The 19748-nt window shown below is 34.3% G+C and overlaps 1 protein-coding gene across 5 annotated transcripts; it reads right to left on the reverse strand.

The window, feature by feature from the left end:
- Positions 1-2818: 2818 nt before the first annotated feature.
- Positions 2819-18767, reverse strand: LOC130222892 (peroxisomal succinyl-coenzyme A thioesterase-like). 5 transcript variants are annotated; one of them, XM_056455481.1, is made up of 12 exons: positions 18567-18646; positions 17918-18008; positions 15967-16169; positions 15303-15402; positions 14972-15162; positions 13352-13515; positions 13098-13217; positions 12892-12974; positions 8209-8302; positions 8043-8123; positions 5359-5500; positions 2819-3308 (listed from the first exon to the last, which is right to left on the reverse strand). In XM_056455481.1, exons 2-12 carry the CDS (start codon positions 17968-17970, stop codon positions 3187-3189), a joined length of 1353 nt encoding a protein of 450 aa, XP_056311456.1. In that variant the 5' UTR covers positions 17971-18008; positions 18567-18646; the 3' UTR covers positions 2819-3186. The 5 variants fall into 5 exon arrangements, with proteins under 5 accessions (XP_056311456.1, XP_056311458.1, XP_056311455.1 ...); XM_056455483.1 differs by lacking the exon at positions 18567-18646 and adding an exon at positions 17575-17695 and having other exon boundaries at positions 17918-17989; XM_056455480.1 differs by lacking the exon at positions 17918-18008 and having other exon boundaries at positions 18567-18767.
- Positions 18768-19748: the final 981 nt, after the last annotated feature.

A 19748-nucleotide genomic window follows, 5' to 3' on the forward strand; every position in this document is an offset into this window, starting at 1 on the left:
CGTGCAAGAGGCGCGCCTGTTCTTTGCGCACACGCGGAGATGCGTCAGTTTGCTTTTTGATTAAACACATTGCTTTCACCAGCGTTGGTTCGGTTGCATTTAGAGAATAACGTCTTTATTTCGGAATTACCACTCTTAATAAATACACTTGCATATGAAGTAAATCATATCTCAATGCATTTACTGGGGCACTGGAGATTTTTACTGGGGCACGTGCCCCAGTGAATTGGGTCTAGCGACGCCCCTGATGGTGCCAAACAGCATTTCCAGTTGTTTGCATCCTTGTTTATGTCCTCGCTGTTAACGCTAGAAACTGTGCATGTAGTTGATCATTTTTAGCAAATAAAAATACTTACAGGTTGTGGCTCACAATTAATAGCTTAGTCTGTTGGAGGGGTTTTTAGCTGAATCCAGCACTGAACTGGGAGAGATTCTAGAAACTGCCCTTTCAAATGCTAGCTATATATATTTTTTTATAATTCTCTTGACCATAATTAAAAATGTAACTGTAAGCACTTATCTCTTTGTGTTGTGTCCTTTGGAAGCCCAAATACAGAAACCGAAGATTCTCTGTGGAAAAGCAGCGTTTGGATGTCATTTTAGCTTTCTCTGCTATAACATTACAGCACCTCTGACCACGCCCCTTCACTGCGCAGGATGTGTGCGCTTAGTGAATGCGCGTAACTGGAAACCCTTGCGATCTCACTAGCCTCAATGTATTTTTTTGTAGTACCCAAACTTCTTTCGCTGTAGACTTTGCTAAGCTAACTCTGTAAAAGCTAATGTCTCCCTTTGCATTGAACTTTGAGCATCTTACATTCAGAGATGTTCTTTATGTTCACACAGCTACATTACACATAAAATAAAGTTGATGAAAAATAAATGATATTGAAGTGGACCACCTCTTTAACAAGCAACCAATGTAACTGTTGGAGTACAGGGTTAATGTAAGACCGAGATGACGTATAAGTTAACACATGTGCAGCTGAGTTTTGAACATATTGTAAAATCTTAAGTATATAGGCTGGCAGACCCCCAAATAAAGAGTTACAAAAATTTAAATGAGACGTAATACAAGCATAAACAAGCCTTTCAGCATCTGGTGTTGAGAGAAAAAGATGGATGCAGGCAATTTTGCGTAAGTGATAAAACGCGTTTTTTGTTATCTGTTTAAAATGATGCTAAGTTGAGGGTCAAAAAGTACACCAAGATTTCGTACCTGCGTAGAAGTTAGAAGAGAACCATCAACCATTAACAATATTACTGCATCTATTAACAGTAGAGGGCATGCCAATGAATAAAATCTTAGTCTTGGAGCTATTTAATTTGAGATAGTTTTGTTGCATCCAGGCTTTAATCTCTACCAAGCAGGCATTAAGTGTCAACAATGAGGCCGATAGATTAGGAGATGTACTAATGTAAATCTGTGTATCGTTAGCATAGCAATTATGATTAATACCATATTTTTTTAAAAATTTGTCCGAGGTAGCATATAAATGCTAAACAGAAGTGGCCTAAGTACCGAACCCTGAGGGACACCATGACACAGAGAGACAGTTTGTGATCCCCCAAATAAATGAACCGTGAGCATTGTGAGGTAGGACTTAAACTAGCTTAGTGCTGTCCTGGCTAAGCCAACCCAGTTTTGTAATTTGTCCAATAGTAAGCTGTTAGAGATAGTGTCAAATGCTGCAGTTAGATCCAAGAGCACCAGAATACCTTAAGCCCCTGAATCAGCAATCATAAGAAGGTCATCAGTGACCTTAACTAAAGCTGTTTCCACACTGTGACCCGACTAAAGCCGATTGAAATACATCAAATAAGGCATTTACCTTGAGGTGGTTTTGCAATTGACCCGCAACCACACGCTCAAGAACTTTCGCTAAAAAGGGTACATTCGAAATGGGCCGATAGTTTGATAAATCAGTGGAGTCACAGCCAGGTTTTTTAAGGATTGGCCTAACAGTGGCAGTTTACCTTAAAATACCTTTTTAGTGAAGTTTCTATTGACCCCGTGAGACATTCACAATAGCTGTGATGTGGGGCACAAATACTGATAAACAGTTTTTACTGATAAACAGTTTTTTTTAAAACAGAGGTTGGAAAGGAATTTAGTACCCAGGATGAGGTCATTGACATTACAATCTGACAACAACAGCATTAAAAAATGAGAGACTCGAAACAGACGAAGGAGAAGGTAAAAGCTCAACATGCAGAAAATTTGCATCACAGGAAATATATTATATTATATTATATAAAATATTATCGATCTTTGTTGTAAAAAAGTCTAGGAATTCATTACAAAGCTCCCAGAAAGAAATGAAGCATTTACCACTTTTAGGAGATAATTTTCTAAACAAATAAATAATTTTGAGGAATGATATGGGGAGTGTGTGGAGACTGCAGGTTGATGTTTTCATAATCCGTATAATCTCTTCCAAATTTTTACCATCAATTCCCTTGACTTAAGTTGTGGTTGATTCTGATGTCAGCAAAACTTGGTTGATTGCCTTTCTAATGTTATTATCTTATCAGTGAAGAAATGAGCAAATTCATTGTATTTGCAACTCATACAGCTTAATTACACAATAGTTAATTACATCCAAAAATACCATGACAGTCACTCATTCAGCGATTCACTATCAATACAAATAAAACATACTTTTATTATAGCAAATACTTCCAAATTTATCCAAATTATTTCAAATCTTATGGATTGCATACATATTTTCCTGTTTAAAACACTCATTTTACTCACTTTAGACAATATACATTCTTGTTTTTAATAAAAAAAAGTCCAACTAAATGAGATGAAATCTCAAATTATTATTTATGCTTTTATTTTAAGCAGAGGTAGATTGTGGTTACAAAAGAAGAAAATATAGTGTGTCAAAATGATCTTAAGCAGTGGTCTCAAACTCAATTCATGCATTGTTTAGCTCCAACTCACAGCTGCTTAATAGTCTCTAGTAGTTTTGGAACACCTTTATTAGCTGGATCAGCTGTGTTTGATCAGGGTTGGAGCAAAACTGTGCAGAACTGTGGCCCTCCAGGAATTGGGTTTGAGACCCATGATCTAAAGTGTCTTTCTCCACAAACAAAAATCAAGTACTGGCAGCATAATCATTGCATTTAATGGCATTTTGAAATGAAGTTGGTCATATATCACAGTTTCAAATGAAGGAACTACAGTTTGGCCTTAACGTTTGAACTGTAGAGGTGTTCTTGGAAAAATGCTAAAATCTTCTCCCATGAGTCCTCTTGAGCGTATGCATGTGGTTTAGTTTGTCCACCCCACAGCATGACAACTGCAGAAACAACAAAACAACATTCATTCAGATGTACATTCAAACAAATTGAGGAGATTTAAAGAGACGGATTATTAAAAAAAGATAGTTTACATCATTCACACTCCCTTCACATGTTTTGTACCAGTATGAAGTTCTTTATTCTGTTGTACACAATAGATTATATTTTGAGCAATGCATTGGACGACGAAATGCACAAATTAGTACTTGAGTAAAAGTACAGATAGCCAAATAAAATATTACTTCAGTTGAAGTATAAAGTAGTCCACTTCAATAGTACATGAGTCAAAGTACAAAAGTACTTAATTTTTAATTTACTAATTAAAGTGAAACATTAAGAGAAACCATGAAACCACATTCAAATGCTGAAACCCATAGGGATCAGTTTGTAAAATCAGTGAATTATTTACTAGAGACACTCTACAGATCATTTTGAAAATGTGATTTAAATTTTTTTTTTTTATTGGAAATTCACTCGGTACAGGTGATGTGAATTAGTAAATCTTTAACTTGAAGCTCACTTTGTACAGATCATTTCAATCAGTAAATCATTTATTGGACAATCACTCTGTACGTATCAATTGAATGCATGACTCCTTGACTAGAGACTCACTCTTAACGCGTCATTTCAATCTGTAAATCATTTACTAGAGACATGCTCTGAATAAAGCATTTGAATTGGTAAGCTGTTGACTGTTGATAAATAGATGTCAATTCAATTCACAAATTAAATGTTCAGTGCAATTTGTGCTTAACAGAAGAAAGAAACTCTTAGTGTTTTGGGACTTCTGGAGGTAGAATAAATGGTGAGCAAATTTTGTGAAATATATCAATCCAATCCACCTTTTTCTATTGCGCCATGACGCTTTGTGTGAATTATTGTAGTAACTTTCATTAAACTATAAAATAAAAATAAGTGAAGTGTATTATTACTTGCAGCAGGATCATAAATAACCCAGCCAGGAAATCTCATTACGAAATGCAACTATTTTACATTTTCTCAGTTTAGTAGCTAATTTGCATGAAGTCAGTTATACAAAAATGTAAGATTTTAAAAAGGAGGCATGGCATCCAAACCCACCTTATACCCAACCATCATTGGGGATAAGCAAATCGTATTAAATGGTACAAATGGGATCGTACGAATGCTTATGAATTAGCCACTAAAAGTTATGAATTGCCATGAGATTGTGTTGCAATAACCCTAAAAACAAAACAAAAATAGCCTTTCCGCAGCTATATTATAGACATAGAGGCCATTTACATGATGTTTTCAGGCAGAACGCAATAACTCTATGTGTTTTGTCAGTTAATTTAACAGCAGTTTGGGAACTGAAAGTGCATACAATTTAAATGGATTTTAAAGTGCAAGTTTTTGAAACTTTCATCCTGGTCCTTTCCATGTAAACACCCTGTAGGAGAAGCTGAAAATGGTGACATCATACATATGTGTTAGGTATGTCGACATGTGCAGTACTTTTTGATTTTAAAAGGCAGGGGTGATTTAATCATACATTACAATGAAGGTGTATATGGCAATATTGTTGCTGGTCAAGAGTTTGCTAATGCAACATGTGGAGTTACTTCACAAATATTACATTCCACAGTGTAGATGCTTTATATGTAAATGGAAAATTCAAAATCCATACCAATACCCTGAGCTGCTTCAGTCTTGTCACTTCCCTACATATACCGTTTACTAACAAGATGGTAATGGCAAATACTGGTTGGGCTTATGTAATACAGTATTTTTGCATATATTTGATATTTGTAAATGCAGATTATCCTGACAATGTTGTGGTGCAAATGAGAAACAGTAGAAAACGCAAGGGAAAACGATTCCATTTTTGGCTACGTCATTCGCGTGTAAATATAGCCTAATAGTTTATTGAATATTATAGCTCAGCCTTATTACTCAAGAAATTCTGTTTATTTGAATGGAAATTCCTCAAGCTGAAAGTGCAGCTCATAATTTAACGTAGCCGTCATGTGAGGAAAAAGCTGAATATGAAAAATGCAAACAGAAGGCAACAATGGATTATATGCTTGCCTTTCTCCTTCATGTCATGCAGAAGGAAGTTAGTTGCTCTGAAATGAGGTGTGTATGGAGGTTCAATCAGATGACCAGCATCAGGATACGTCAAGACAGTCAGCAGGTGTCGATTTCCTGCTTTTTCCATCATCATCTCAATCTGTAAATGAATCATATCAAGGCTCTAATTTATTTCATATGTGTGAACATGACATAGTTAACTGTTATTTAAAGGTAAATTTCCATGCAGGTCAATAGTAAACAGATCTTTTTTGGGTACCAATATTCATTAGAATATCTCATTTTTTTGGTAAGTAAAACAAATTTTAGAAAGCTTGTTAATTTGAATAATGAAAAAGGTTTGACATTTTGCTTAAATGGCGTTGAGATTAAATCTTTTAATAGGTTTCAGTGAGGACATTTTTTTGCGATCTAGAAGAGGAAATGATGCTGAAATATTATAAGTTCCTGCTTTTTACATTTAAGTGTGTTCATTAAAAACATTAATTCTGCCATTGTTTACACACGGAACATTTTTTTTTACATTGAACACAAAATGCAATATTTGGAAGAATGATGGACCCCTGTAACCTTTGACACCCATATAAGGAAAAACAAATAGCGAGTAAAGTTATGCAGTATTTTCTAGTGAAATGAAATTGTACACAGAGGCTTCAAAGCATGTATCAAAAAAAAAAAAAACAATACATCTCGCAGTGAACCATAGCTTGTGTCATTTTGCCATAATCACGTGATCAGTGACGTGCAAAGCTTCATTTTCGCCTATACCAATGTGACTGCTTCGAATTCAAAGGCTTAAACACCAGTCATTCAACTAAAATACAATAGTACTTTATAGCTAAGTTTTTGAACCATACTGAAGTGTATTACTGTATATAACATATTATTTGCAACTATTTGTTAATGAATGCTTCAATCATACTGCAGTTTAGTGTGTAAAATTGGCCAGCTGGCAAGTGCAGTACAGATAAGCCATAGGGGGGAGTATTATAGGAACCTCCTCCTAATAATACGTTCCTACTGCAGCATTAAATCTGCACTTAGTGCTGCTAGCAAAGCTACAATGTCACTGCTCTGGGGTGTGTTATATTTACAACTGAGCATGCCTGTTTTGATCAAGTGGAAGACAAGTGTTTACACATTTATCACACGTGCAAAAAATTTTCAGTGCATAAACACAAAGGCATGCATGGTTCAAGATGTGTGTGAAACTGAAAGTGTGGAGAAATACGATCTCATAGTAGCCTACATGTAAGTGATTTCTGCACAGTGTTCCAGTTCCGTAAACATTTGAAAGCATACGTCAACCTCTTGACTTGCCTACTTGCCTCGCTCAACTTCCATATGAATGAACTGAAAATGCTCGCTACTAGGGCTGCACAATATATCGTTTTAGCCATTGATATCGCAATGTGTTGTTCATCCACAATAGTCACATCGCAGGATCAGCAATGTCGAATCGGAATTATAGTTAGAGATTATTTCAAGAGTCACAGTTAAAAACACTGTTTGTGGAGTCGTTGCAAAGTTTAATCATAGTTACTGAAACGTTTTGTGAACAAATTAATCACAAATTAAACATTAAAATGACAAATTATTACAAGTTAAACATTAGAAATGATAATGTTTGTAATTTAAAAAAAAAAGATTAACCACAATTATGTATATATGATGAAGGCTATACTGTGTATACACTGTATATACACTAAAAATGGTGGGTTACACACAATCAAAATGTGTTGAAACAACATGAAGAAATTAAGTCAACTTATTAGTTTTTACTAATTCAAACTGATTGAACATAAAACAGTTCAGTTGCGCCCCCAAAAAACCCTCAAGAATTGTGTTGTCTCAGCCTATTTAAATTAATTTGAACAAACATAAATTGTAATTTGAGTGTTTTTGATTTAGTTTGTGTACCTGAATATTGCTATACTCCCAGACAACCATAAAGCACTGTTTATTTCTCCTTGTATTTGCTCCTTGTATTTATCAATACTTCTGATTGGTTTATTATATTTTATGCAGATGCTCTCTCTTACAAAATCATCACAATCAGTTTAAAATTATGAATTCTTTCCAAATAAAGATGGTAAATTACACTCAATATCGCAATATGTATTGCAGAAAAAAAGATTATTGAAATGTAAATTTATTTCCAATATCCTGCAGCCCTTTTTGCTACGCTGTGCTTGCGCTGTGCTGACAGTAGAAACATGACATTACAGTGCGTTCACACCATACATTGATGAAGTGTGTGTGATTTACATGTTAAGTGCAAAGATGCAATTAGACATCCTGGGGCGCTTTTCGCACAAATGAGGAGGCACAATTGATTCAAGCGAATGACACACATGATTGAGCATTTTGGGCATTAGACGATTCACAAAATCTGGAACAATATTACTAATGAATATTTTTTATAGCGTGACCAAATTTTGCGAGAAATCTGCGTCCATAAAAATTGCAGGGTCCTGTAAATATTGCGCAAAATTTAGCATTCGCAGAATCAAAAAATTCTGGAGGCATTGCTCAACATTAAAGCTTATAGAAAATCAGCTTTTTAGTCAGTGAAAGTCAGGGAATTTCAAATGACTTGGAGTGATGACCCTGAAATAAATAAATAAATTAACATACATGCATACAAACATTCATACAAGCATAAAGTACAAATGACTCACGTCTTCGGCAGATTCATTAGTAGCCCAATTCTGATCATCAGTACCATTCACCAACAAAAGAGGACACTTTATTTTCCCAACCTGTAGAAATAAAACACAACTGATATTTAAAAAAGGAAAACAAAAGCACAGAAAAAAAAAAAAAAAACACTGAAGTCATACATACGTCTGCTTTGAGAGCCGGGTCTGTGGGAATCGGCAAGATCATGCCTCTGGTCACTATATGGTTGTCCTCATTCTCTTGTACTTTACCCATTAGCCTGTAATGAACATTCACATTGTGTGTTATCATTGGGACCAGTCATTCACCGTTTTGAGAGGATTTTCACTTTGTGAAAGAATACCACACATGACAGAATCATTTAATACCATTACAAAAATCATATGTACCAATTATACTCAGAATACTAAATATGATTATTTTAATACAGTGGATAAAGTCAATTACATTTATTTTGTTTAAAAATATTATAATTTTTTGTTAAAAATGTGATATATTTAAAATGCTAAATTTTGTTTTGTAGGCCTGCTAAAAAGGTTTACATGCATTCAATGTTTAAAACAAACATTTTGCTTTCTCATAATACACAATGTGGTATCACCTAATTTCTCAAAGTGTCTCAAATTATTTAGTCTCTCTAAACCCCTCCATTTGGAAAGGTACACTCTTTTATTATAACGAAAAGCATTAAGGGCATGTCCGAATCCACTTTTGTGGTAAAAAAATGTGTTATATACAAACACATGTCCTATTCTTATGCCCCATATGGTGATGCAAACGTCTCCAAAACCTGACAGGAGGACAAATCTAAACTTGTTTTTTATTAAAACAAATAAAAAAAATATGTATATAATAATAATAATAATAATAATAATAATAATAATAATAATAATAATAATAATAATAATAATAATAATAATAATAATAATAATAACAACAACAACAACAACAACATTATACAAAAGCAAATTGTCATGAATAAACTGAAAAAAGCCCCCTGAGATGAAGGCATGGAGGTAGTGGTTTTTATATTCATGTAGAAAATAATATTTTTTGTAATATTGTAATCCTTAATTCTTTTTCATATGTAAAGATATTTGTGTATTGCTGTACATCCTGTGTGTATTAAGCAATGTGTAATCCACATAGGCGCATAACTAACGCGCTCTGTGCTGGACTTTACACCTTCTTTTAGCTGATCTATTATTGCAGAGTCTATTTTAGTTCCTCAAAATAGCAACGCACCAACAATGCGCCTTAACACACCTCCTTTCTAGACCGGAACACCCATGAGCCCACAAAGTGGTGCAAATGGATTTACTATTTAAACAACATGGCACAAAACATGAAATTTAGGATTGCGTTGCTCTGAAAATAGCAACAAATTGCGCCTAACACATCTTGCGCCTTATTGCGCCAGGTCTTCATAAACATTTTGTTGTACTGTTTGAAAGTCTCTTCACGTTCCAATAGTAATGATTAAGGTAAATTATTTAAATGGATTCATAAAAATGTATCAAAATATTCGGGCTGAAAATTACGATCGGTAGGCCTAACTGTCTGTCAACAAATGTAGATTTGTACACCCTATTCATGCAGATAGACACGTCATTTACGGGTTTATGTGCAATGTGTCGATCTGACAGAGTGATTGGCAGGCAAACATCACCCAACCTTTTATCTTAAAGGCCAACCTGGCCTTGGATCCATGAGAAGAAAGATTGTCTTTGAAAGGGCTTCTGCCAAAAAAGCAGGCTGTTTCATAATAGTGTTTTAGAAAAGCGGGGATTAAAGTCAAAAACCTGACTTCAATAAGCCAAACTAAATGTCCGCGCCTAAATTGGTTTCATGACAGCAAGTTGAAGATCATTTGATCTAACTAATCTAAGTTCAGTTTAAATAATCTAGATAACTACTCATGCAAGTTACTGTCGTTAAAACCCTGAAGGTCGAGCATAGATACATAGATTATGTTGAATGCTACCATGGCAGCTACGATGAAAGAAAAAGCTCTGAAATGAGACACAGCCATGTTCACAGCAAGTAAGCCGCATTTGTTTTTAGAGTTCAAACATATAATAATTTAAACATAATAATCAAAAACTACAGTACCGCTTGCAACAAAGCAAGAGAGAAGGCTGAGAGGAAATTGCAGATTTTAAAATATAGGCCATTATTTAGGCCTATTAACGTTAAACATTTGTCACAATACATTAAAATTGTGCTTAAGCGCGTGCATGAGAGAGAGAATGTGCGCTTACTGCCAATTGTTGCTTGCAAGTAAAAGTTTTAATGCATTGCAGGCTCACTGTAACATTCAAAATGTGCTTAAAGTAAGCACATTAAGTTTAAATTAATTACTACAACAACCTGTGCACGCACAAGCAGCAGGGTTTTTAATTTGCTCTCAAAAACACTGCAAATTACTGCTTTGCTTTTGACACTTGTGTTTCCCGCACCCCCTGGAAAAATATCCTTATATTAAAGTGAGACTACTGCTTGGCCTGGATCCATCTCCCGATTATTCCACTCAGGGTTTGCAGCTTTAAAGTCATTCTTTAAGAAATGTAGCCTACTTTATATCAGTCAGTGCTTTCTTAATATTATTTTCTTTATTAAATTTTTTCAATTCATTCTAAGTAACCCCTCACAGATCTCTCTTTTAAATTAATCTTTTCTACAGGATGCTTTACAATAATGTATTTGTGCATATACATTAGATTATTCAGTACCAAAGCAAAATTTGGAACCAATCTAACAAAAATAAACTCAGATCAGTCCAAAAATAGGTACAGCCAAATTAATATGTTGGGGGAAAATATGAAATACAATTTTAATAAACAAAAAAAAAATAAATCAACAGAAACATAAAAAATGTATACAATTTAGTTGAAATGTTGTAGTTTGTATTTGTTTGGTTGGCAATAACTTATTTGAATTTAAATGTATTATTGTTCTCTTCTTAAAGATGTTGGTGTATATACCTTCATATATATGTATATACCTTCATGCTTTCATGCAGTCGCATACCCGTGCACCTCTTGGAAAATTTAACTACACATTGCATGTTTGCATTACACTGATGATGATTGGAAGCTGTGCCAGATATACCTTAAGATGGTATATTTTCTATTATGATAAAATTATTTACATTCAAAATTATTTTTTCTACTTTTGACAACATTGAAAATAATTAATTTTGTTTGTTAGTTTTAGGCAACGTGCGTTTTTTAATTTTAGTTGTTCAACGTTGATGTGCAATAAATAATCATTGATGGTATGTGTTTCTTTCAGTTATTTTGCACCCTAAGTAATGCACCCTTCATTAAAAAAATCTCTCACTTGTAATATGTGAGCATATTCACAGTACAAAGCCAGGCAATGAACTGCGAGGGCAAAAAAAATAAAATCAACAAATAAAATAATTGTTCATTAATCGAAATCTCATTCAAATGTTAAATGTTAAAAAGTTAATTTTTAATTTTGATTTTAGGCCAAATCGCCCTATATATACATTTACTCAAACATACATCAAACAATGGCAGGTGAATGTTAACATTACTTTAAGCATGCACTTAAGGCTTAGCCTGCGAGTTGACCTGCCCCGGTCCAGGCTAGTTTTACTGCATAAGTTGCCAGAGTAACTGAGTTTGAACTATCGTAAATTTGATTTATGAATCCGAATCTGCCGTTAATAAACCTGACTGGAGGCAACTATGCAGTTCAAACTGAAGAATGTTCAGGCTGAAGGATGACACCATTGTTTCTTTTAGACAGGTATGATTCTTTTTAAAACTATTTTAGTCACACAAAGCTTATGTAGATTGTGTTTTTATGAATGGGCTATATGCACAGATGTGTGTTTTTTTGCCACCAATAAACTTCAGGCAAAGATTGAGGTGACAATTTTTTAAATTTATATTATTTTAAAAGCTATAAATAAACTTAACTTTTAGCCTAGTTCCTGCTTTCAGCAGTTGCCACAGCTGAATGAAATTACTCTGGCATATATTTTATAGTGGATGCACATCCTGCAACAACCCAGCCCTAAGAGTGGGTGATGATACACCGGGAACTTTAAGGCCAATGTGGCCCAGCAATAGGCAACCAGGTAAAACACTGGGCAACTATTTAGCTTAACAAAACGTATTGTTACTATCTGCTCCCAGCAGCTTGCTCCAAGTCCCGATTGTTAGGTGTAATGTTCCTGAATAGCTTTACTATCTGAATGCAAAAGTGGATGCCCATTTATTGTAGCAAAAGCAAAGCAAAATAATGCTTAGCAAATAATAATAATTATAATGATAATGTTAATATAAGATAAGAAAGCACAAAACAAACACACCGAAACCTTATATAGCTAAATTCACCTTTAAATAAGACAACTGTTGGCATTATAAGCATTTAAAATAGATTTAAATAAGCCTATTTTATGTTGACACAGGACAACTAACCGGAATAATAAGTTATTAGTTCACGCAATCACCATCTTGTTTGAAACTTTTGGACAGCTCCAAGCCAGTCACGTGATTCGCTGCTAGAATTCTGATTTGAGGATCTCAAAAACTTGCAGACGACTGATATAAGAAATCAAGATACTGTTTTGTTGCCCATTCTCAATTGGAAAGTAGCCAACAACATCACTCTGCAACATTGCTCTAAAAGTTATCCCATATACAGTATAATCACATTGATTGGGCACTGACTTGTGAAACATTTGAAAGGCTGACCTTTGCAACTTCTTTCACAATATAAGGAAATATGGAATGGAATGGAATGAGCATTACTCTCTATAGGTGAAGCTCAGTTTGTAGACAGATTGTAAATAAATGTTTAAAATTCACTTACTTTTTTATGTCCTCGAAGACTTCAAAGATGCATTTATTAACAGGAACCACATGACTTCCACTGATACACACACAACACTGGGGCTACAAGCAAAAGTACATTTAGAAAAAAATGTATTACATTCATAAGCCATATGAGCTATCAATAAGCTATATATAAAATGTAGGGATTGTACATATATAAAATGTATATTTAGACAACTAAACCTTGATGACTGTGGAGTAGGCAGTCATACTGAATGTGATGGCACTTCCAAAACACAACCCAAGCATCGCCATCTTGTCCTTCTGTACTAACGGATGATTTTGCAAGATCTGGTATGCTTTCTACAGGAGCCGTGTAGATGTGCGCACAAGCACAAATAAATTTTTTTTTTTTTAAATCTGCTACTGGAGAAACACACACTATGCATGGGCAATAATTGTCATGTTCATATTAAGAGACAAAATGTATAATGTACCTCAAAGTATGTATTATCAACATCAGTGTTTTTCAGCTTTGCTGGAGATATGTATTCAAGGGCCATACATGCAAAGCCATGAGATGCAAGCAGAGCAGAACGATATTCAATCAATCCACCACCTCCTCCCCATAGGTCCAGCACACCTGGATATGGCCCAGGGCCTAAATAAGAAACACAGTAGATTATTTACAAACATTTTCAAGAAATTAAAGTTGTGATGTAATTAAAGTTCATACAGATCCTTTCTTCTCTATTTTGACAGAGTGGAGGTTAAAAATGGGAGAATAACCTACAATATCCTAAATTTTTAGGTCATTGCTTAGTTGCAAACAAGACATAATAACAGAAGTTTAAAAAAAGTGTTTTTAAAGCATATGTTATGACTCACATATTCTGAAGCACAATATAAAAAAACGTAAAGGGCACCTCTTTTACAAGATTTAAGATAAGACTTTGGGGTCTCCAAAATGTGTCTGTAAAGTTTCAGCTCAAAATACCCATCAGATTATTTATTATATAATGTAGAATCTGCCCATTTTGGTGTTTTGCTGCTACTCCCCACCCACCGCTCCAACGCCTGCTTTTAATACATTATGGCAGATAAACAGCAGTCAGAGATAGAGACAGACACGGATAAAGCTGAAATAAAGCCACTAGTTAAAAATACCAAGCTTATTTGATGTATTTGTGGTGGAGTCTATTCAAGCCTTTCTGCAATGATGAGTCACACACAAATGCTGCTTGCAGTACACACACACACACACACACACACACACACACACACACACACACACACACACACACACACCATTACTGACACCATTCGGCTGTGGTGATTATAGCGGTTCAGAATTACATAGCGACTTTGGCTTTCTTACTTTATTACAAACATGCTCTGTTTTAAAAACGTTTTTAAACACAAAATTAATTATTGAGGTGAAGCTGATCACAGACAATTGTAACATGATTTAATACCAGTTTCTTTGCAAGTGGACATGTGTATACATGTTATTATGTAGACATGGCACCTGTCAATCAATTTGGTGGGCGGGAAAAAACACACTCCAATGTCACATTGCGGTGGGCCTCAAAATCACTGGCATTTGGATCCTATTTTAACGTAAGAACATTTTTTTAAAAAAGAGACTTGTTGTGTTTATATCACTCCAGAATGACAGTGGACAGAGTATACCTATACACAGTTTTGTCCAAACAGCTCACAAAAGCTAATTTTCATCATAGTTGCCCTATAAATTACTAGATATTTAGGAATCAAAAATGGTGAAATAATCTACAAATCTATAAACAAATAAATATATATATATATAAATATTAAAAATTACATTTATACAGAAAAGTTATTTTGTAATTTCCATATTCCATTTCCAATTTTAATAACTTCAATGTTGAATCAATCCTAAAAAAACAAACACCTTATTTCATTGACAGCTCTTCATCATTTAAGTGGCACAAAATAAAGTTTGGTACCTAACCCAACCAACTTTTTTCAGTCTGACATCTTTGCCTTTCTTGACTATCACCAAACAAACAAATAAATAAATCTTACATGTTAGAAGAGACCTATTGAAATTTTTATATGTATAAAATGTATTTTACCTGGGGGAAGAAACAAAGTTCCTCGAACTCCGTTCTCCCTTATGTTCACCCTCTGTACACCAGGTGCCATGTACCAGCGCTCTGTGACAGTTGTGGCCAGCGCAGAAGTCTGACTGAATTCTTGAGACAGATGCCCACTGTAGACTGATATGTTAACTACCATCGGTGTGAGTACATTCATCTTGCGCAACCTTGAATAATAAAAGGCGAATGGGGAAAAAAAAAAGTGTAGGAATAAATAAAAATAATGACCTTATATTTTGCGAAAAAAGGTATTTAAATTTTGTAAAACAGACAACAGTAAATACACCATCATTCTACAGTAACTTACCTGAGTGCAGATCGACTTCCTGGTACAGGCCTCAGGCTCCACAGCAAACCCATCTGCTCTGTGCCTTCATATGTGCCTCCCAAACTTTTATCTTTTGCCACTATTTTAACAGGATACATACAAATGTCATTCATTGTACATTTGGTGTCTAGCTTGAAAATCCATCTAAATCCTTACTTTAACATGATCTTCAATTAGTCAAAGCAGGTTATTTATAATAATGTAAGGTTGTGCCACTATTTCAACAGGATACATGTAGACATAATGCCATACGTGGATTATGGACCATTGTTTTAGGTTATTAATGTTCAATTCTTATTTTTAATAGATAGAGCTGTGCATTGTACATTTTGGTACCCTGCTGGAACATTCAGCTAAAATGTATTTCCTATAATCTTTAGTTTGTCAAAGCAAGTTAGTTATCATCATCTCCTTTGCAGAATCTGGGCCAGTTCTGTACCTACGAACTGTATAAAATGAGCAATTTTTTTTACAAGCAATCAATGGAAACAATTTAAGATAGAGTCGTAAGTAGATGACGTTTTGAAAGATAGAGAAAAAGAAAGGTGTGAAGTGTTGTACAGATGAGAATTTGTATCCATTTTGGAGATGTCTACTGTGGTAATTTCTACTGTGGAGTCATGCATCAAACAGTTGTACACACCTGTTACTGTTCCATGTTCATCACTGATATAGTGTCCAAAAGCCTCCCAGAAGTCTTTATCTTCAGACTGATGTAGAGAATGTAGCGTTACCTCTTGTTTTGGCAGTAAATTCTTTATGACGACTTCAAACTTCTCGTCCACCATTCCTCGACATGGCTGAACAGTTAACAGAGGACATCTCCTACTCTCAGTGCTCAAAGTTCTACAGACAAAAAAATGAGAGACAGTAACATGTATGTCTTGTTTTTCCTATTATATACCACTGTTAGGAATACATTTCCATTTGCATTTTGGTTTCTATTAATGGCTAATATATATTTTTAATATAACTCAAAACTAACTTTATGACATTTTTTTTAAATGAACCTTAAATTAACAATTATTTAAAATGCACAAACATAAAGCAAGTGATTTGTGCCTGAATCACTGATTCACATACAAAATTAATTCAATGAAAAGTTCCAAATCACAAATCAGACATTTCCTCAGGAGTAGGCATGGGCCAGTATAAGATTCTGATGGTATGATAACCTTTGATAAAACAATCATGGTTTCGAGGTATTGTGATTACTGCTCTAAAATATATTCTTTTTAAATGTCTGAGTAAAAAACAACAAAAACTTTTTTCCCCTTTGAACAGAAAATATTTTATTTTTAAGAAACATTTAAAATATTTTGTAGCAGTAAACATGTCAGGCTAAATAATTCAAATGAATCACTGACTTCTGCTGTCTTCATTAGTTTCAAAAACACAGATTTCTTTACAATTTAAAATAGCAGCTTTGGATATCTTTTTTTGCTGAAGATGCTGTTGTCCTAAAAACCTTAAAACCAAACATAAATAAACTTACATATACCATAGGAATGGTACAGCAGAACATTTTGGTGGTTTTAAAATCTTGACTTTTCCAAACTGTGCTATAGACTATTTTGAGAGATGTAAACAAAAACTATGGTCCCAACATATTTCTAGTTTTAAATGTTTAATTTCTATAGCTTCCAATAATCCAAAAAAAGCCACATATTGATAAATAATGTTATGATAGTTGTTTTATAAATTATTCTTCAAAGGCGGCAACACCAAAGCTCCAAAAATCAAAATGTATTAAATTAAAAAGGCTGACACAAAGCGTGTGTAACGTTTCGAGCCACACGACTCTTCATCAGACAGTGTGGCTCAAAACATTACATACGCTTTGTGTCAGCCTTTTTAATTTAATAAATATGTATTTTTTTAAGCTTTGGTGTTGCCGCCTTTGATGAATATTTTATTTTGCACCTTTTGCGTTTTTTAGCTGAGCACCCAGTTAAAAGAGATGTGCGTGCTTTTGTACAAATTTTTTCATGATAGTTGTTGTAACATTAAGTTATGATTGAATTGCCTCTTGATACAGATATGAAATAGTCTGATAACAAGTATAAAATGTTCATGGACCAATGACATGACCACATTAAAATGGTCTATACCTTAAAAACAGTTATTGTCCCATGCCTACTCAGGAGCATGCAAACACATGTAGATGTATTGTATTGCATGTAGATGTATTGTATATACATTGCACATGTATTTTCAATCAACAACTTTAATTTGTTTTTCACTCACTAACCTTGCTTCAGAAGTGATATGTAGGCAAGGTGGGCCACTTTTATGAAACATCTGTGGCTATCCTTTTGTGTCCTTTTTGAACCTGACACACTAACAGCTATTCAGCTATTACAAATTGCTGTCTATTCTTCAATGTCGTGGAGTTGAAAGGAAAAATCCACAAGCTTTTAATCAAAATTGCTGAATTTTTTTGTGAGTCACAAACTATATTGGTAACTGTCATCAAAATATAAATAAACCAATAAACAATTAAATTACAGCAAAGCCGTTTATGATTTTGTAACAAAAAAATTGAATTTTCTTTACTTTTTGTAAGAAACATAAAAGAAATATCTGTACGTTACCTAACTGGTGCTAACATGATGAAATGTCCGATAAGAGTAGACCAGCGTTTCATTTGTGATAATAAATTGATTACAGAAAATCTGAATATTCCTGAAAAGAAAAAAGTTACATAAATGTGTTACTTCACTTCTCTACAACATACAGTGTAGTAAAATGAAAAAAAAAAAAAATCAACATTGTAGCACGCGACTTTTTTTTGTAAGACCCAGACGGAAGTGTTGCTAAATGTATCAAGCTTAAGTCCAAATTGTTGAAATGTGACCTTGACGAAATTAATGGTAAAACTTTATAATACTGTCGTCCACTAACGTCGCCTGCAGTAATGAATGAAGATCTGCAGTTCAGCAAGGGCTACTGCTGATGACGAAACATTAACGTTACCTTTGGCACGCATGTTTATGTCCTTACAGCAGCAAAGGTATTGTGTAACTTTTTCTGGAGTCAGGGCATACATGTTTATCTAAATTCTTTCTATTCCGATAAACTTTAAAAACGTAGTTTAGTGTATTGTTTTGTTGGGGAAACAGCTCAAAATAACTACAATACAAGCCCACCACCATCACAAAGATAACTTGTAGAAATACTTCAGCGTTAGACTTAAGTGAATATGGACATCATTAAATGACAACATAACATCTAATTTCGTACCCAGTCGATGTCGTTTCTCGTCCGGTGTTGTTGGTACTGCCGGACAAATCGCACTCCCCTTCGCGTGCACACATTGAATTCCAAACTATTTTATACCCTTACCCCTGTCCCTTCCCCCCGGCCTTTGAAAAGATTTGGGGGGAGGTCGCAGTCGCAGACCTCTGGAACAAGCTACTCGGCTTCTCGGCAGATCTGCGATCCACGCGCCTCTGTTGTTTCCGATTTTACCAATAGGGGGAGGAAATGGCGAAATAACATCATTCATTTGTAGTAGTGTTTTTATTTGTGAACGCTGTAACATATCAGACAGTACAATTACAGTTCCTTAGCCAGGAGGGGTTCTGGTGGTTCGAAAGACCCATCCCCACCGATAAAAGGTTCAGTATTGTCCCATACATTAGCTCATTTGCCTTATTTTGACTGCTATGCCATCATAAATTGTGAAAATATCCCATCAAAGAAGGCTTCCAATGAATGCAAACAACATTCTAACATCCATGTGCAAGAAAACATACAATATGGCGAAAATGAAGTCATCTTTCACTACAAGTAGACCAACTTTTATTCTGAATCTTGGACCTTATTCTTCAAAAAAAAAAGTGTCCCATATTAAAGTTAATTTTAATACCAATTAGGCTATATTTGTTATCCATGATCTTTCAAAATGTATTTTATAACAAAAACCTTTTTTTTTTTCATTTAAAACTTTGACTCATTTTTTCTAATGATATAAGATGTAATAAATTTGTATATAAAAAAGTTTTTTTTTTCATATATTTTCTATATATTTAACAACTATTTTTGATACATCAAAAAGTGTGGTTATGATGTCCATTTGACAAGCTAATCCAGCCAAAATAGTGCTTAAGGTGTCACTAAAATGCATTATTTATAACTGCAGAAAGGTCCACTTTTAAAGAAAAAAGAACCACCCTTTTCACCAGGCTGGCTACGAGTGTGAATTGTGCACTATTAGTTATTCATATAAATGGTTTATATGCACTGTTTATATCCATTCATAGCCTACAAAGACAACCTAATTGCAATTTAATTGAATGTTTTTGTAAATTTTAAAATTATAATACACAGTTGGATCAGACAATGTAATATAATAGCTGTAGCAGCCTATAGTTAGGCTACTGTAAGACTCAGAAAGGTTGTGTAATTTAAGAAAGGTTGTGT

The sequence above is a fragment of the Danio aesculapii genome, chromosome 4 (genome assembly GCF_903798145.1).
Source record: "Danio aesculapii chromosome 4, fDanAes4.1, whole genome shotgun sequence".
Lineage (NCBI taxonomy): Eukaryota > Metazoa > Chordata > Actinopteri > Cypriniformes > Danionidae > Danio > Danio aesculapii.